Source organism: Thamnophis elegans, chromosome Z, assembly GCF_009769535.1.
Source record: "Thamnophis elegans isolate rThaEle1 chromosome Z, rThaEle1.pri, whole genome shotgun sequence".
Lineage (NCBI taxonomy): Eukaryota > Metazoa > Chordata > Lepidosauria > Squamata > Colubridae > Thamnophis > Thamnophis elegans.
Genome location: NC_045558.1, coordinates 8,351,840 through 8,372,090, shown reverse-complemented (window position 1 = coordinate 8,372,090; position 20,251 = coordinate 8,351,840). Strand labels below are relative to the sequence as shown.

At 45.0% G+C, this 20,251-nt stretch overlaps 1 protein-coding gene across 4 annotated transcripts in view; it reads left to right on the top strand.

The window, feature by feature from the left end:
- Positions 1-14,269: 14,269 nt before the first annotated feature.
- ACVR2B (activin A receptor type 2B) overlaps positions 14,270-20,251 on the top strand; it is an 80,738-nt gene continuing 74,756 nt past the window's right edge. For 3 of the 4 annotated variants that reach the window (XM_032235127.1, XM_032235126.1, XM_032235129.1), the window contains exon 1: positions 14,270-15,270. In XM_032235127.1, the coding sequence (XP_032091018.1) occupies positions 15,219-15,270 (52 nt within the window). In that variant the 5' untranslated portion in view covers positions 14,270-15,218. The remainder of the gene's footprint in view (positions 15,271-20,251) is intronic. The other variant, XM_032235130.1, reaches the window with a different exon arrangement.

Genomic DNA, 20,251 nt, shown 5'->3' with positions numbered 1-20,251 from the left:
TGTTGGATAACCATTTGTCTGAAGAGTGGTAGGTTTTCCTGCAGTGGTGGGTTTCAATTTTTTTTAGAACTTCTTCTGTGGGTGTGGCCTGCTTTGTGGGAGGGGCTTGCCAGCCATGTGACTGGGTGGGAGTGGCTTGCTGGCCATGTGACCGGGTGGGTATGGCTTGCCGCCATGTGACCGGGTGGGAGTGGCTTGCCAGCCATGTGATTGGGTGGGCCTGGCAAACTTGAAAAATGTGGTGAAACTCACTTAACAACGCTCTTGCTTAGCAACCAAAATGTTGGCTCAGAAACTCTGGCATTGAAGTGTGCAAGCCTTAAAGCTGTCAAGTTATAAGACCCTTGCACCCCTAATCCTTTAGAAAAAAAAGTGTTCAAACTTGACAGCTTTAAGACTTGTGGACTTCAACTCCCAGAATTCCTCTTCTTGCTCGTCATCTTGACGATGTGCAGATGGGCAGGGGGAGGGAGTTGGAACCGGTTCTAAATGGCACTGTAGATTTGTGGAATCTCTTCTATAGAAGAGGTTAGAACTGGCAGGAACCCAACCCTGCTTTCCTGCCTAGGGAGAAGACCACCAAAGTCCCTTCCAACTCTGTTATTCTATTCTATCATTAACTCCTACCACTTCAGGGGCCACCACTGAAACTATTTTCCAATGTTATTCCCCCCCACCCCACCCCCAGAATACTGAGCTGTACCAAGCAACTAGGCCTAGCCACCATTTTTTTATTTTTTATTTTATTCATTTTATTTCATTTGTCTTTTACAAACATGTAAAAGATAGCAGGTATAAGTATAAACGTAAGTATGAACATAGTAAATGGGCACAAATAAATGGAGACAGTAGGACAGAAACATTAGGCACACTGGTGCACTTATGCACACCCCTTACAGACCTCTTAGAAGTGGGGTGAGGTCAACAGTAGACAATCTTAGGTTAAAATTATGGGGGTTTGGGTCAGTGGTGGGTTGCCAATTTTTTTACTAGTGGTTTGGGCACGCTCACACATGTGCATGACACTTCTGCGCATGCACAGAAGCATCTGGGTGGGTGGGCGGAGCTTTCCACTTGTGCTACTACCTGTTTGCCCAATCTGGGCCAACCAGGAGGAACCTACCTCTGGTTGGGGAATGTAACAACAGAGTCAGGTAGTGCATTCCAGAAACTGACCACTCTGTTGCTGAAATCGCATTTTCTGCAATTGAGTTTGGAGTGGTTTAACTTAAATTTGTATCTATTGTTTGCTCGTGCATTATTGTGGTTGAAGCTGAAGTAGTCATTGGCAGGTAGGATGTTGTTTTATTGGCTTGTAATGTTTCTTGTTTATTTATGGTTTAAGTTATTCTATGAGATGACGTTATCCCAAAGATGCTTTTTCTAAAAGGCAACTGGACTTGCTTGGCTTTTTCCTCCTTTGAAAATGCTTTGCTTTTCATCCAAGAAGCTTCTTCAGTCCTAGAAGAACTAAAATGCTTTCCAAAAATGCAAGAAAGTCCAGTTGCCTTTTGGAAAAAGCACTTCTGGGGAAACCATGACATGGATGATTGAGAATCTCCATAGATATTGAGGCTTGAGGACCATCATTGATTACAGAGTTGGGAACTAATATCAAACAGAGAGGAAGTGAAGAAGTGGAATCCATTGTAATGTTTCTCTGGGCTTCCTAAAATACTGAGCCAGGGTAAGATAACACTTGAAACTGGTCTAACATAAGTTGTGACAACCAATTGTTTCAGTCTGGATTAGTTTTGTGATGGAACAATAATTCACAGAACTTCCAAAGAGCACAACAGCCATAGCACACTTTGGCTAAAAATCCTGGGTGTCTTATGACATCTAGAACATATCATAAGCTGATAATGCAAGCAAAGAGCAGAATTGAAAACCGCATTTCTGTTCTCTATCCTCATGCGATTTTGTACTGCCAAGCAGTGTCAAAGCATTCTGCTATATTTATGGTGTGTTTATCTTTCCATTTTATTTTCTCCCAAAGTGACTCTCCCTGGTTTGTAATCTGTGTAAATTAGTTGTTGCCTAATTATTGTTGCAAAATATGTATTCATTAATAGCAATGCTTGGAGATGATTGCTAGCCAAGCAACAAGACTTTATTGAGTTGAAGTGACATATGGCAAAGATGTAAAATGACTCATATTTGGGAAACTAATTTGAGATCTTATTCATAAAGCATATATATGTGTGTGTGTGTGTATGTACTTCTGTGCATCTGCATGTGTGTATACGCTTGTATATTAAGACTCATTCAAAAACATAATTTGCATTTAATCCCGATTCTTTCCGCTTAATTTTGGAGGGAAGCTAGGAACCTTCTCCTGGCGATGATCAAAAAATGGTTCGTTGCACAGTCAGCCAGATGTTCAGACCAGATTTGGCATTTTTGTCTACCCATTGAGTCCTTTCCAAGCATCTAAGATAGGCAAATGTGGATGTTTGATGGTGTTAAAGGTTTTGTCACAGGATGTAAGCTGTTCCAAGTAAAGCTGCCTTTTGCAATTGACTGATGGGGATTTTGTCAATGCTGATAATGTTCAAGAAGTGCTCCACATGTTTTGGGATTGCACTTCTACTACTATTGCTGCTTCTACTAGTTTTGCTTTCTTTTGCCATAGTTGTTCGACTTCTATTTGCAGACCTTTGCATTTTGCGATTTTGCAGTTCTTTCCCTTCTCTTCTGCTATTTCCAAGTATTGCCACTTCCAATATCATGCTTGCCTTGTCTTCTTATTAACAATTTCGGGACCTGGAGTGTTATTATTATTATGGTTTCATCACACAGTCAGCCAGATGTTCACACTGAATTTGGCATTTTTATCTGCCTATTGAGTTCCCCCCCCCAAGGACCTGGGATAGGCAGATGTTCTTGTTTGATGGTGTTATTGTCCCCTTGATGTGGTTGTGGTGTTTGTGTGCATTCAAGATGAGAGCTCTGCCAGAGGTTTAACCACACTGGATAGGTGTCATCAGAGAAGTCAGACAAAAAGTATCTCTCCTAAACCTCCTATCAAACCTTAAGAACCATGATTGGTGAGCTTTTTACTTTTTATCGAGCAGAAAAAAGAAAGAACGAAAGAGAGGGAAGGAAGGAGGAAAGGAAAGAAGGAAGGAAGGAAAAATATAAATCCAAATTGGAGCAAACATAATTAAATATTGTAGGACTGTTCTGAGTAATAGTGTAAAAAAAGGCAAGAACAGTAGAGGTATTTCTCAAGTTACGATCACAATTAAGCCTAAAATTTATGTTATTAAGTGAAACATTTGTAAAGTAAACATTTGCCCCATTTTATAAGTTTTCTTGCCAGAATTGTTAAGTGAATCATTGCCTTTGTCAAGTTAGTAACACAGTCGTTAAATGAATCTGTCTTCCCCATTGATTTTGCTTGTCAGAAGATTGCAAAAACTGATCACATGACCCCAGGACACTGCAACCGTCATAAATATGAGCCATGTGCCAAATGTCCAAATTATAATTACAGGGCCACAAAGGATGCTTTAACAGTTGTAAACATGGAAACACTCTCATAAGTCACTTTTTTCAGTGCTGTTGTAATTTCGAACGGTCACTAAAGGAATTGTTAAAAGTTGAGGACTACCTGTATTAAAAACTGAGCAATCAAAAGTATACTTAACTTCCCTTTGCTTTTTCAAACCTGCAAGTTTTCAGGATGTTAGTTCTGTACAACAGAGGGTGTCGAACTCAAGGGCCAAGGGCTACATCCAGCCCATGAGGTGATCTGACCCATGGAATCACTCTGGAAACAGCAAAGGACCAGCCTGTGGTGCCTCTGTCAGCAAAAACAGAGCTCAGGAGGGTTGCAGGAGGCTGTCGCAGCTGAAAACGGAGCTTGGAAGCCTGTTTTCACTGGCAGAGCATTCGGGCCACCACAGACGCCCCGATACGAGTGATGTCGAGCTGGCCATGCCCACCCTGGCCACGCCACCCTGGCCCCAAAGTCAAATACAACCCTCATGTGGCCCTCAAAGAAATCGAGTTTGATACCCCTGATGTACAATACTGAACATTTTGCTTGGACAGCTTGGATTCAAATACCCTGTTCAGCATCCCTTGCATAACCATGATTTATTGAATAAACCATCACTGCTTTGAGCTTGCTAAGCCACTAAACCCCAGTTGTTTGTGATTTTGCAAGTCCTGCAAGAGCCACCACCAAACAAGTATTCTTGCTTATTCGGATCTGTAAAGTCAACCGAAGTACTGAAAGGATCACAGCCACTCTTCTGTTTTCAGAAATAGTTTATGGATGTTTAGTTTTTTTTTTTCTGAAATTAGGGGAACAGCTTGGAAGAAACTACTGCCAAAGCCTTCCTTGTTTATTCTTGTGGTATCATGCAAACCATGAATAAAAACATTTCTCCACAGGTGGCAGCATCAACCTGTCGCTGATCTCAGGATTAAAGAAATTCCAGGGCTGTTTGGCTATAAATTCAGTGCTGCCGTCTAGTGTATGTGTGTGTGTTACCACTTCCTCAGGTTTCCCCAGAGGTGTGCTGGAAAGCAAAGTGCCAAACTAGTATATTTTTTAAAAGGCCTTTTCTCACATCGGCCTCAAAGAGTGTCCCCTCTTAACAAAGGCGAAAAATGAGGCCGAAAAAGAAGAGTACTTAAATAGCACAGGGATGAAATGATGGGGTCCTAGAGGATCTCTGAGCTTGGTGGTTTCCTTGTAGATGTTTCATTGCGCAAACCAGGTAGCATCATCAGTGCCAGACCTAAACTAGTTTCATTTGGGTAATAAAAAAAAGTCTGTGAGAAAACCACCAAGCTCAGAGAGCATCGTGAACCCCACAGAGTAACCACTTGGCAATTTTACCACATGCTACCTGGGGAAATCTGGGAACTGAAGTCCACATGTCTTCAAAGTTGCTGAAGTTGAAAAACATTGGGTTAGGCAGTGGTCATTCTTCCTCCAAAGGAGGAGAAAAAAAACCCCATAACCTGCAAACCTCAGGTTTTGCAGAAGGAAGCAATAAAGGAAGATTATGGATGGAAACTAATCAAGGAGAGAAGCAACCTAGAACGAAGGAGAAATTTGGTAACAGTCAGAACAATAGTGGAACAGCTTGCCTCCAAAAGTTGTGGGTGCTCCAACAGCTAAAGAAGAGATTGGACAACTATTGATCTGGAATGGTATAGGGCAGTGTTTCTCAACCTTGGCAACTTGAAGATGTCCGGACTTCAACTCCCAGCATTCGCTGGCTGGGGAATTCTGGGAGTTGAAGTCCGGACATCTTCAAGTTGCCAAGGTTGAGAAACACTGGTATAGGGTCTTCTGCTTGAGAAGGGGGTAGGACTAGAACAGTGTTTTTCAACCTTTTTTGTGCAAAGGCACACTTTTTTCATGAAAAAAATCACGAGGCACACCACCATTAGACAATGTTAAAAAAATTTAACTCTGTGCCTATATTGACTATATATAAAGTGTTTTTCCCACGGCACACCTTACACTATGTCACGGCACACTAGTGTGCCGCGGCACAGTGGTTGAAAAACACTGGACTAGAAGACCTCCAAGATTGTCCCAAAGATGCTTTTTCAAGAGGCAACTGGACTTCCTGGTTTTTCTTTGGAGACTTTTGCTTCTCATCCAAGAAGTGAAATGTCTTCAAAGAAAACCAGAAAGTCCAGTTGCCTCTTGAAAAAGCACCTTTGGGACAACCATGATCTGGGTGGCTGAGAATCTCCGAAAACACAAGGTCCCTTCTGTTATGCAGAGATATTGGTGGAATCCAGAAATGTTCATTCTCTCTGTGTTTGTAAACACTGTCATTATGCTATGCAGTGGGACCCACTCCTGGCAGTCCCACTTTTTTTTACTTCTTTCCCACCTGCACAGGTATCAGGTGAGGGGTAAACCCTGGGGGAGAGCAGATAGGAGGCCAGCTTATCAGTTATAAAATTCTGATCATGAGGCACCAACCAGGTCGGATAATCTAATTACTGGGCTAAGTACTTCTTGCAACGACTTTACGGAAGGAAATATTGAAAAGGCTTCCTTATTCGAGCAGGAATTGATTTCCAAAACTGTTTCAGAACTAAAGTCATTGACTCTTTTTATCTAAAACAGTATTTTCTTTTCAAGATCACCTCATTTCATTGTGTCCCAGATGAAATCTAAACAAGAACATCCTGAAATTACTCAATTTCAGTTCCTCAATTCTGGTAGAGGCTTTATTTTGAAGTTTCATTCAGGAAAAAAAAATCCCTTTTGGTGAAACACAAGTGCTTGGAACTTCTCATAAGCAGGGATTGATAAAATAAAAAGGGCATACAGATACTGTTAAGGGCTGGGCAAATGCAAATCCCCCCCCCCCCAAGAGTTTAAAACCCGCCTGGATGAAGATAAATCCAATCCATTCAAGGCAGTTAAATGCAAAACTATTGTGTGTGTGTGTGTGCCTGTCTGTGCGCACACATATGTAAGTGCATTACTGCATAATTTGCTATTTACTGTGAATGATTGTTTTAGGAAACAATTAGACAGGATGCTTCCAGACAATGAAATAGCTTTAAGGAATGCATGCTGATGTAAAAGTTAGTCACCTTATTTGCTGTATTAGAAAGCGAACATCCACAGCGTCCCAAGGCAATCATCATCAAGTTCTGAGCTTATACGTATGAATGCCTACCTATCTGTGTGTGTATATATTGGGGATAATAGTTTTGAAAATATTTCTTAGTCTGGGTTTAGGGAAATTTGCTCCCTACTTTGTTTTAGTCTATGTTAACTTTAATTCATTCTTTAATAAAATAAAAAGGTTAAACTGCCCAACTATCAAGATTTCTGTGTGATAACAATAAAATACTGTTAAAATAGATACTTTACAGTTTTAAAAAAGTAAAAATAAAAACTAGGCAAGAGCAAGGTGTTCTAAACAACATCTAAAACAATGCAACAAAATACAATTAAAATATTATTAAGAAGTCTGGGGAAATAAAATGCATTTGACTGGCATCGAAATGATGCTAATGTGGGTGCTGCTGTGGAAAAGAGCATTTCTCTGATTATTTAGAATATTTTTGTTTTAGGTTTTTGTGTCCCCACACACTGTTTAAGCTGCAGTATCTAACATTTTATTTTCCACTGTCCTTTTCCAGCAACGTTTCTCAAACTTGACAACTTTTAAGATGTGTGGACTTCAACTCCCTGAATTTTCCATCCTGGCTGGGTAATTCTGGGAGTTGAAGTCCACATATGTTAACAAGTTTGACAAAACTCTGATTTAAGAGTCTGAGAGACAGAATGTGTACTAGGCTGGGAACCAATAAATCCACACATGGTGCAATGAAACAATCCTCACATTTGTGACCCCCATATATTGTCCTCAGTGGCTTCCCTTGTTCAGAAAGCAAAGGTATTTTACAACCAACCATGCCCACCCCAGCAGTCATTTTGTGAGAGCACCCACAACATGTTCCCAAAATTCATAATGCATTCACGAGATCAAAGCGACTACCTGCGTCCTGGGGTAGACTTAGGGAGATGGTATAGAGTTGAAATTCTCAGGATCCAAGTCCTAAGATCTAAAATGAGGCCCAGGATAGCCTGCTTTAAGTAAGGGACAAGATTAAGATCTGGGGGGGGGGGTGAAGCCTGATGCACAACTGTGTTAAATACAGATAATTCTCTGCATTGGTGCAGGGTGGGGAAAGGTTGAAGGCAGGCAACAAAACAAAACAAAACAGCCTTTTGGGCAACTGGCTAGAAAGCAAAAAACTTGTCAGACTGGTTTTCCTCAGACTGGTTGGCAGTTAGAGTTATGATATATAATCTTTAGGCCTTCTGATTTAGACTTGTGATTTTCTTGTTATGAAACTTAGTTTCTGACTCTTAAGAAGAGAGGGGTGCACACACCCCTCTCCTCCCCTTCCCTGAATTCAGTTTTTTAAACGTATAAAACTAGAACTTTAAAATATTTGGAAAGACAAACAGAACTGTCAGAAGAACCAGATCTGCCAAGGAGCCGATATAAAAATATTTAATTACAAGGCTCAATAATGTTTGCTTGGCATAATTTCTCATCTGAGCGCATAAATCTTGTTAGGAATGGAAAGCAGGAATAGCAAAAGATAATCTGAAAGCTGAAATGGGTTTTAGGAAAGAGGCAGGCAGTGGTTTGCTACTAAATATGGTTTAATATTTTTACTAGGGTAGTAGCTGCAAAAAATGTACGCCTCGCTAGAGAGAGAAATAAAGATATACTATAGAATGCACCCTGCATATCTACAACATCCTACTTATTCACCTTTCGCCACTGAATGGTTTTGGTTTTAAAATGTATACTACATTTTTGTTATCACAGATCCTTCTTCCTTCACCAGCTGCATCTTAAGCCGAAGCATCTCAAAAATAAAATATCCAGTTCTCCAGGTAAGACTTTCCTATTCTTAGCCCTCATTCTTTTTTTATGCAAAATACTCAGAAACGTTTCTCTTGCTTTTTCTCTCTTGCATTTGCTCCATTCTACAATCCTCTAAAACAGTGTTTCTCAACATTAGTAGTTTGAAGATGCACAGACTTCAATCCCCAGAATTCCCCAGTCAGACATGCTGGCTGACTGAGGAATTCTGGGAATTGAAGTTTGCACATCTTCAAACTGCTAAGGTTGAGGAACACTTCTCTAAAAGATTCCCTTCCTTGCATTCCAGCAATCAGCTGAGCAGAATACCCAATTTTTCTTGCCTTCATGGATCCTTCCCCCCTTTCCTAATAAAACTTTTAATAGTTATGCTTCATTTAGTCACGGAGAATATCTCTTGCTCCAGCTCTACTTCGCTCCAAATGCCTGTCTACATGACCAAATGGAACACAACAATTAAAGTTTATTAGAGCTCCTTGGAAACATTCTCGGACCACCCAATTCTACATTCCCTTGCCTAACTATAAAATAGCCGTTGTCATTTTTCTATAAACAATGCAATTGGGTAATTTAGCAACAGTGTTGAACTCAATATCCTCCTTATTTAAACCTGATGGGTTTCAACCGGATTATTCTGACTAGTGTTGGCCTCAATCCAGTTTTCATTGCGCAGCCAATTCAGATGTTCAGTTAATGTGAGTGCCACCATAGAAAAAAAGTATTTTTCTAATTATTTGGAAATTTGGGGTCTAGTTTTTTTGTTGTTGTTCCTACTGTACCACATACTACTTAAGCTACAGTATCTAACATTTTGTTTTCAATTGTCCCTTTACAGCAATGCTTCTTAAACCTGGCAACTTTAAGATATATGGACTTCAAGTCTCAGAATCCCTTGGTTGACATGAGTGGACTTCAGCTCCCAGAATTCCCCATCCTGGCTGGGGAATTCTGGGAATTGAAGTCCATATAGCTTAACAAGTTTGACAAACCACTGCTTTAGAGTCTGAGAGACAGAATGTGTACTAGAGTGGGAAGCAATAATAAAACTAGAGGGAAGTAGGGTTGTTGCAAAATAAGATGGAGATGCGGGATGGTAAGAAAGCGATACCAATTGTGGTTTTTTATGTTTTTAAACAGGTTGTGATAAATGTTAGAAGCCAACAGATGAACATTAATAGTATTTACGAGAATATATATTTGTGACTGTATATGGAAAGGAAAAAATAAAACTTTTTACAAAAAATAAAAAATAAAACCAGGCGGGAAATCCAGCCGGTTCTGACAGGTTCTGGAGAACCGGTAGCGGAAATTTTGAGTAGTTCGGAGAACCAGCAAATACCACCTCTGGCTGGCTCTAGAGGGGGGTGGGAATGGATTTTGCAGTATCCTTCCCCTACCACGCTGATCAAGCCTACCTTAGCAGTCATTTTGTGAGAGCATCCACAACATGTTCTCAAAATTCATAATGCATTCACAACAGCAAAGTGGGATAGATGATCAATGAAAGTACACCTCCTTTACTCCTAGAGGAAAAAAATCTTCTTCCAGTCCTTCTGGATTCTTGGTGATTCTAGGAATGGTTGCACACTGTTTTCTTGGCAAATATTCAGAAGTGGCACACCCTTGCTTTCTTTCAGGATGTTGATTTCTTAACTTTCTCCTTTAGCTACACCCCTAGTATATCTGATGTTTCCTATCACAGCCTTACACAATTCAATCACTGTGTTTATATCTTGTGAATTTCTCTCCCCCTCTTGCCTTTAATCCTTGCCTGTTTCAAGTTCCAAGATGCAACTTGTGTATCTCTTCAGATTCAAGTCAAATCTTCCCAACAACCACGCTCTCGCAAATGTTTTGTGGCTTTGTTTAAGGTTCCTGAGAACAAGCCAAGCAAGGCAAAGAAAGTTCAACTTTGTTTTTCCAAGAAAATGTCTACTGATAAATGGGCATAGCATGAACATTTCAATTACTCAGCAAGGATTGGTTATACTTTTTACTAGCCTGGAAGATATTTAACAAAGGACATTGAGAGGCAGCTTCATGTAACACTGAAGGTGCTGGCCTAGAAACCAGGAGTCTGGGAGTTCTAGTCCTGCCTTAGGTGTGGAAACTAACTGGGCAACTTCGGGCCAATCACCAGGAGACTGAGTTTTAGTTCCATCTTTGGCATGAAAGCTGGCTAGGTGACTTTGGGTCAATCACCAGGAGACAGTGAGTTCTAGTCCTACCTTTGGCATGAAAGCCAATTGGGTGATTTTGAGCCAATCACTCTCTCAGTCCAATCCACACATGGTGGTGGTTGTTTGGAGAAAATAATTGCTGCCTAGAATTTTATATAAATAGGTGGGATAAAAATCTATTAAAGGTTTATTTGCATTTTTAAAAAAATTCTACCTTTTCCCATCTCCTTCAGAGGATGTGTCACCCCCTTCTTAAATCCATCTTGCTTTCTGACTTTGACACAGATATAGGTATAGGGGTCTTTCTGCCTCCCTTAAAAAAACCCCACCCTATAGGAAATGGATCAATGTCTTTATAATCCTTGATGAGTGCTTTCTTTCTTTCCCTAAGTGAACATTTGTTCTTCATGACTCTAGGTAGCAAAGATAGCTGATAGTTTTCCCCATAACAACAATCCTGCGAGGTGAGTTGGGCCCATAATAGTGACATTACTCCAGGGAACTGGATTGGTCTTGAAATTCCTACCATCTGTAGAAGGACCATTTCCCCCTCTTGACTAGGAATGTGCTTGTAAAACTGGAACTCAAGACAGCAGGGTTGGTTTTTTTTCATGGTGGGAAGAGCCTGAAATGCTGCACTCAGACAAAATCTCTCTCTTTCTCTCTCGCCCTCTCTTACACACACACTTTTTATTTCAATCAGGCCACAGATATGTTGCAAGAAGTGGAAGCAAAACAGTCTCTTCACCAGAACTTGTTGAGGGAACAGCCTACCTACAATCAAAAGTATTTATCAGGTAGGTGTGAGACACTTCTAAAAATTTCTCGGAGATCATAGATGTAGTAGATGAGACTTGGTTACACATGGAATAAGGGTCTGTATAGCTCCTCCTCATTTACAATTCCACTTATATATTCCACCAGTTTAGTCTAGTGCGGCGTTTCTCAACCTTGGCAACTTGAAGATGTCCGGACTTCAACTCCCAGAATTCCCCAGCCAGCGAATGCATTCGCTGGCTGGGGAATTCTGGGAGTTGAAGTCCGGACATCTTCAAGTTGCCACGGTTGAGAAACACTGGTCTAGTGGTTAAGGCACCAGGCAAAAAACTTGGAAACTGTGAGTTCAAGTCCCACCTTAGCTGTGAAAAGTGGTTGGGTGACTTTGGGCCAATCACTCTTTCTCAGCCCATCCTTTGTCACAGGTTCTTGTTGTAGGGAAAATAGGAGGAGGAATATGAGGTACGATCAGCATCTTGAATTGCTTATTAAAATAAAGATGAGAAAGAAAGTAGGAAAAGAAATAAAAAATAAAAGACTCTCCATATGAATTTTTTTTCAGGTGTCTTCAAAAGACCTTGATAATTTTGGACTCATTCTACCAGATAAGAACATGCATATGCTATAGATAAGAGATAGCTCAAGTATTTCTCCCAACCTTCCCCTAACACAAGGGTGAGCCATGTGTAACCTTCAGATGTTGCTTAACTTCATCTCGCTAGCATCCTTCACGGTTTAGCCCTGTTGGCTGGAATATTTCCCCACAAACTGCTACCTCTACATGAGAGTTAGATGCTGTATTGACCTATCTAGAGAAGACCAGACTTCAGAATGGGATAATATATCCATCTGGGAGGGAACAACCTGTAAAAAAACCAAATAAAAAACAGCCATGGTGACACAAAATAACTCTTTAGAAAACTCTGTATGGTGTACAGTGTTGCAGAAATCTATCCTGCAGGGGATTACAGAAAGTCAGGAAGACAGCTGAAAATCCGAATTTAGACCAGAGGTTTCACCCATGAGGTCTGCAACATCTGGTTCAGGATTGAATGCTGGTATGAGGCCACCCCAAGAACATCCAGGGGGTAAAGAATAAAACGGAATCACTTTTCCTCCAGCTTTGAAAAGCCAAATATGCCCAATTTGTCTGCTGCAGGAGGAGGTTGATTCGCCTCTTGGGCTTCCTGGCTTGTTCTGCTGTTTTTCCTAATATTAATTCAAAGGACCGCTTATTCTTTGGTGCCCCTTTAGCAGTCAGTAATGAAGGATGCGGTGGCTCAGTGGCTAGGACACTGAGCTTGTTGATCAGAAAGGTTGACGGTTCGAATCTCTAGCGCTGGGTAATGGAGTGAGCTCCTGTTACTTGTCCCAGCTTCTGCCAACCCAGCAGCTCGAAAGCATGTAAAAATGCAAGTAGAAAAATAAGAAACGTCTTTGGTGGGAAGGTAACAGCATTCCATATGCCCTTGGCATTTAGTCATGCCGGCCACATGACAGCACTGGCTCTTCAGCTTTCAAACGGAGATGAATACTGCCCCCTAGAGTTAGGAACGACTAGCACGTATGTACGAGGGGAACCTTTACGTTTAAGAAGATGAGGCTTTGAACAAAGCAGAATCCTTTGGATAGTGAGATGGGTGGCATGTAAGTTTTATAAATAAAATGAAAATAGCAGAACCACAGCAATGCATTTTCAACCAAACTCTGATTTCAGTATGAAAATAGCAGGAAGGAAAGGAGGAAAAGAGACAAAGGTTCTATAGCACTGATCCAATGTGGATCTCTCTGGGGCCATTCTCCTTGAATTATCCTGCTATTAATTATTGCAATGGGGAACAGAGATAATGACACTATGTGAAGGTCAAATCTTCGGTAAGGTGAGCTTGGCAATTAAACCAGTCCATCCAGGTGGCTCTCTGCAACATTATGGCAGGGTTGGCTTCATGGATCTTTATTTCTTGCATCTTTGGCATCTGGGATTTCCTTGTGGTCGCCTATCCAAGAATTAAACAAGTCTGCCTGCACTTAGTTTGCCCCACTTTACCATTATTCTATTGCCTTTAGTAGGTGAAATAAAAAAGCTGGCACATTTTGGAGCTCATCAGAACTCCGAGGAGACAGTTGAAGGGCTTTCCACTAACTAGAATTCAGGACCCCTCGCAAGCCTGCAGCTGGCGGGAATCAGTAACCCAAGTTCTCCTGGAGATGTTAGCGGCCCAAGAAACCCCTAGAACGCATTCCCCTTCTAATATGGGATCGCTTCCTTTGGCGCTACGAAGGTGATATTCTGGAGACCAGGATACACGCCTGTGTGGAGACGCTCACGGGCCAAAGGTTTTCCGAATCGGAAGTCCTCGAGCCCCACTCCAGTGCTTTATGGGGGAGCAAATCCCCCTCCACTTCGCAGGACTTCCTTCCGGGCAGGACCGCCCTGCGTTACTTGATTTGGACAGCGCCTGGCCTCTGATTAGGGACACGTGTGCGCGCAACCACACGTGTAGGCTCCACAGAGAGGCCAGCGATCGTACAGCTCTTCATCGCGACTCACCCTTCCAGGGGCGAAGGCGGGCTGCCACCCGCCAAACTCTCGGACGCCAAGGCGCGGGCACGGGCGCGCTACCTACCGTTCGCCTCTCCTCCGGGGCTAGTCCTAGCCTCGCGGGCACCCTGACGGGCAGCTACCCGCCCCAGTCATTTGCCGAGCATCGTCCCCCTGGTCCCGCCTCCCTTGCTCTGGCCCCCACTTTTGCACCGAACATCCGGGCTCCTGCCTCTCCTCCAAACACCCCCCCTCATCCTCCGTTCCATCCACCCCCCCTCCCCTCGAACGGGGGGGGGGGTAAGGGGCGGGCTCGAAGGCGCGCGGGGCGGGCTCGTGAGCGCGCCTGCCTGCTTTTGCCTGCCTGTTCATGGCAACTGCAGCCACAGTCTCGCCTCCCGCTCGTAGCGGTAGGCACGCTGCTCGCCCGTTTCCCGAGCGGCCGAGCCGGCGAGCGATGCCCGAAAGCGAGGCTGCCTATCGCGCTCCGTCTGTCCCCTGCAGCAGCAGCAGCAGCAGCGCCTTCGCCACCTCTTCTCTCGGCCCGAACGGCATAGGCGGCGGCGGCGGCGGTGTTGAAGGAAGAGGAGGAGGACGTGACCGAAGCCGCAGGAGCGACTCACGCTCCGTTTTGATAACGATGTTGGCAGCCGCCGTTGCCTGAGTGCTGCCTGCTCTGGAGAGCCTCTGGACTCCCCGAGGCAAAGTTTGTTCTGGCTGTCGCCGCCCCTTTGCTCTGGACTTAAACGCGCGCGAGCGAGGGAGATTTAATTTAATTGGGGGAGGGGACGGGCAATTCTGGTGTGGGGGTTACGCCGCGCCTTCTCCTCCGCCTCCTCGGCTTTTCCTCTGCCCACCCTCCTCCTCCTATCGCCGCGGCTGCTGAATAAGAAGACCCAGAAGAAGAGGAACGCTTTGGGGACGGGGCGGTTGGCGGAGAGCTTGCCTGGCCTCTCTGCCACCAGGACCCATCAGATCCGGAGAAGCAGATCCTCTTCTGATCGACGCACCTCTGTGAATTGGAGCGGCAGCCTTGCGCCGGGAGCCGACCGGGCAGCCTGCGATCCACCTGTCTTGAGGATTTAGAGCCGCCCCGACGTATCTTCTTGGCTCTCCTGTTGCGGGACTTTGATTGCTTTATCCGAGAGCCGGGAAGGATTTCAATCCTCCCCTTTCATTGTTGCTGAGAAGGACGGGGCCAGCTTTTTGAAGTCTGCCCTCCCTCCCTCCAGTCGCCCGTTCGTTTCCCCCGCCGACCCTTCCTCGCACCAGCAGGCAAGAAACAGAAGGAAGAGACGGAGAGAGAGAAAAGAGACAATGAAGATTTCGTGGCTAACTTTCGCCTTCCTTTGGGGAAGCATTTGCACACGTAAGTATCGGGAAAAGTTTGCGAAGGGCACCCCTCCTCCTTTGTTAAAAAAGAAAAAGGGTGTGCGTGAGCTGGGCCTTATAATAATCCTATTATTCACAATAATAATAGTAGTAGTAATAATAATAGTGATTCCCAGCAGCAACATCAAACCCGATGTGCAAACACCCAAATCGGGGAAATAGCCCGTGTTAAACGGGGTGAGATTTGGTTAACTGGAGAGTGGGAAAAGAACAAAAACAAGCGCACTTTGGCGCTGCGGGAGCCACTGGGGGCAACCGCGGCTTCTCCCTTCTGCTTCCCCTCTCGTGGCCGCGTGTTTTGATCGCGAATTGAAACACGGGAGGGTGTTTCCAGCGGTGTCCCGTTGGAAAAGACCCGAAAGGCCGGTGCGCTTCTAGGAGCGCAAGGCTGCTTCCCGCGAGGGCATGTGCTGGGGGGGGGTGGGGGGGAGAGAAACAAAGCTGAGCCGGAGAAGAGGGGATAGCGCAGCTCTGCTTTCCCCTTCGCCTCGCGTGCTCCGGCTTTTCGCCCTGGCGAAAGATAATCTCATTTTCCCTCCAGCACAGGCGCAGGGCGCGCGAGGCCTCGGGGCTTTGCTCCCGGCTCTCGCCAGGCGATGCTTCGCTTGGAAAGGGGTGGGGGGTGGGAGAATGCAGGACCTTGCAAACAAGAGCCCTCTCCTCTCGTTTTCCTCCTCTTACAAATTCCCTGGGGATTCCTTTATGCGCGCGGTTCCTCCATCTGTCCCCCACCTCCCCTTGCACCCTCTTTTCAAGATAACGTCTGGTGTTGGAACGGCTATCCGAAATCCTGCGGGCGTTGAGGAGCACCGCCGGCTCCTACCCAGCGCCGTAGGACGATTTTGCGTGATTTGAAAAGCGTTCTTTCCAGCCAGATCTGGGCGATCTCCTCCGCGTTTATTGGCGGCAACTACCCGGTGGCTGAACAGACCAGAGCGCTCTTTTCAAACCAGTTTGCAAACGCTGCTGGCCGGCGCTGGAGAAGGAGGGCGGCCGACTCTTTTCTCCTCCCTGGGGGAATCTTTCAACTTTCGCCCGAGTCGGGCCGGGTTTCTCGGAGGGTGGAGAAAAAAAGCACGTTAGCGGAGAAGTTGCAAATGTAAACAAGCGGATGAGGGTGTCGCCCGCCCGGGTTTTGGCAAGGCCCTGCTTCCGAAGCAACTTCTCCCGAAGGAATTTTATTCCGTGCTGCTTTGCAGGCAGCTCTCCCCCCCCTTTCCCTCCCAAAACAAAGCTCGACTGTGGGGGGATCGGGAAGGGTTAGTGGTGGTGGGTCCGGCGGTGCAGATTGGCTTACATTCACGCCTGCACGCCTGGACCGTGTCTGGCTTTTCACTATTTTGGTATCCCCCCACCCCATTAGGAGGAGACGATCCCGATGGCTAAAGAAAGGAGTGTGGGGAGGGGAGGTGCGCGTGCGTGGGGAGCGCGGAGCAAAGGGATGTTTTTCAGCCCCGGGCTGCAACTTTTGCTGCCAGACCCTTTTCTCTTGTTATGGAAATGTTGCCTTATTGTCCCACCGCACTGATCCCGCTGCAAATCTGCTTTTCTCTTCCCGCCCCAGCCTTCAGGAGGAGGAGGTGATGATGACGGTGGGGCGGGAGGCGGCGTGTTGCGCCTTCCTTTCTTTTGCACGGCAAACCTTCCACCAGCGCCGGGAGGCGAGCATTGGCGCGTAATGGGGGGGGGGGAGAGAGCAGGCGGAGGGTCTCACTGCCTCAGCTTTTGTTACGCGTTCTTCCTCCCTCCATCCTTGTTTGGATGACTTTAGGAGGGGTCCGTGAAAGGGGGAGAAATATCACCCTTCGGGGGGGGGGGGGGGTGGAGTAACGTCCAGCGCGGTGGCGATAGTGTGGTGGCCGCCGCCGGCTTGGCCGAAAAACGCGGCGCGCGCAACACGCCGATCTCGTGGCCGCGGGATAACAACAACAGGGAGCGCTGACGTCACTGGACGGCGCGGGAGGGGAGGGGGCCGTGGGGCTTTGGACCCTGGAAAGCATCGGCCGAGCGTTTGCGAGGCTGCCCCCTTATCCCGTAGGGAGCCTCCCCAAGGCTTACCAGGGATAGGAAAGGGTGCCTTCTACTTGGCGAGGGCGCCCTGAGCTCGCCCGGTGGTTGCTTCGGTTCTGGGCATAAGTTGTCCCACGCTACCCTTTGCCCAGCCCGTTTGCTGCGCGAGCATCTTTCCGCAAGCTGCAAGATGCTGTTCAGTTGGTCTGCTGGGTTTCTCTCCTACGCCCCCCCCCCCCCAATTACGGGGTACCATCCGCTATTCCTCTCTTTTAGGAAAGGGCCTCGGGGTGATCCTTCCATTGCCTTTCTCAGAGTCCCCCCCCCCACAAAGCATTCCGGGAGGAGGGAACCCCCGTCCTCCATAGCTCTTCTGTGCCACGCTAGATAGATGTTGGTGCCCCCCCTCCAAATCTCCCTTTAACCGTTTCCTCCCTCGCTTTATGTCCGCGGCTCTTGCAGATTCGTTTTCAAGCGGCCTCGAAATCCTGGCAGGGGTTAAAGCCGGCGAAGTGGCTGCTTCGCTGGGTTTTCTTTGTTCAGGATGCCCATTATACATTCACTGTCACTGCCTCCTCGCCGGTCGGTGCTGTAAACAAAGCTCGCTCCATTTTCCTTTTCTCTCTGTACCCCCACCCCCCGTTTTAATGCAGCTCCAATGTGCAAAAAAAAGGGGGGGGGACAGCGTTTTGCAGTGTGTGCTACTGGTCCAAATACCCAGGCGTTGCTTGAATTGAGCTGCTGGGGTCTTTCCGAGAAATTCTGCTGGCGTGGAAAGCCCATTGGTTCTATCTAGAGATTTCTGGAAAGACCCAGGATAGGTTGGAGCAACAATATTAGATGTGTGCCTGTGTGCTTGCGGTATCAAAATTCTGCATGCCTGCAGTCACCAACTGCTCCCCGTTTTGGAAACATGATTTATATGATGGGGCTATTTTTAGGTCATCTCTCTCCTGTGTGATTTTTGTTTTAAAAAGATTTTTTGTTTATCCGCTGCGCTTGCTTGCTTACTTGAGCAGAAAAAAAACCCTGCTTATTTGTCCTTCCTACCGCTCTCTAAAACAAAACTGGTGTTTTTATGCTGGAACCGTGCTTATATTTACACCCATACTGGAATGCAATTAAAAGTTGCCTTTAGAAATAACTCGCCGGCACCTTGCTTGTGAGGCTTTCGCTGGCTTTCTAAAAATGTAATTCTGAAAATTTAAATAAGGATGGGAATAGGGAGGCTGTCCCTAGGGACAGGTAAACAGTTAACCCCCAGCTGCCTTTTAAAAGGTAGTTTTAACAAAGCTTAAATTCCTATAGCTGCCTAGAAATGGGAAGCTGTAAGTGAAGCGTTGAAGCCTTGTGTTTGTGTATGCATGATGTCTATGTGCATGCCTGTGTATCGCATGTGGATAGCCGGTGATACTAATAACCTGAATAAGTAACTAGCAGGCTGTCAGAGTTGTTTTTCTCTTCTAAATGCCAAGGTGAACCATCAAGCCCCTTCCCAAAAGAGAGGAGCAGCCCGATGGCATCCTGTAAAGAGAGCAAAATATGGTTGGGTACTTTGCTTATCTATTTGAGTATACACACACTTTTGGTGATGGCCACCATGGTTTTGTTTGCCAATTAATCCCGTAACTCAACTCTTCAGAAACGGTTGCTGTGAACAGAAATCTGCCTTGTAGGAACAGCAGTTCCTGGTAGAAAACAACAAAAGTTCATCTTGCTTTCTTAAAAAGCGATCAATTGTGTATCCCAAACACTTTTCCAGAGCCTTTCTTCATTTATCCTCTTGTGCCGGAGACCAGTTTCATTAGCTTGCTAATTACACTCAACAAACTGCTGTGCCAAAGTTAATGGTGCCAGGGCTTTAAAAACACAAAACTCTTGAACTATTGTGCAAGACCCTATTAACAAAAATCTATGGTTAGATATAGATTATGCCACCTTAAATATCAGGACTTGTAGTACTTACTTTAAAGGAAATTTATGCCCAATGAATAGTCCTCCTAAACCTAAAGAGTAATCCATCACTGAATTATAAGCCAGGAAAACACAAACCAGTGCGATGGCTGAAGTTTAGGACAGAGATCTTGGCAACTTTTAAGACTTGTGGACTACAACTCCCAGAATTCCCCAGCAAACAAATCTGGGAGTTGGAAGTCCACAAGTTTCAAAGTTGTTAAAGTTTGACGTTCCTTGCTTAGAACTGTCTCTCTCTCAGTTTTTGATTTAGAGGTTTATCGCTCTGTATAAGTTACAGCCATTCTCTTAACAACGGCTTAAAGTTAAAAGGGCACTGAAAAAAAAAGATGATTTATGACCAGTCCTCGCACTTACGATCATCACAGTATTGCCATGATGACGTGATCGAAATCCAGGTGCTTGGCAACCAAGCTGTTATTGGTTGCAGATCCTGGATTCATGCAAGTCCCCGTTTACGACCTTCGCAGCCAGCTTCTGACAAGCAAGGTCAGTGGGGGAAGTTATTCAGTTAATAACTCTGTGATTCACTTAAGAACCGCAGTGATTCACATAACAGTCATGACACAGAAGGTCAAAAAATCAGACACAGCTTATTTAACGGCCAGCGGAAATCCAGGTCCCAATTATTTATGAAATCAAGGACTACCTGTAATTCTGAAGCAGCTGGAATGACGGGCATGGTGTTGAACTACAGAGGCTCCTCCTCCTTCCATCAGCTGTCACAGCTGTTTGGGTGTCCCTGAACAAAATGAACAGTTCTAAAAGAACTGGAAAAATTAAACTGAAGGACAGGTTTCAGATTGCACTGATAAACAGAACCTCCATGGAAAGATAACATTCATTATTTTACGTAGGTTGCTGGTTTGACCCTCTTGCAAACAAATAGAAGGCTCTCTCTATCTGATCTTAAGAGGTTTTTGTATTTCAAGTTATCTTTTAATATCTAGCCATGGTCAATCATGGTTTGTACA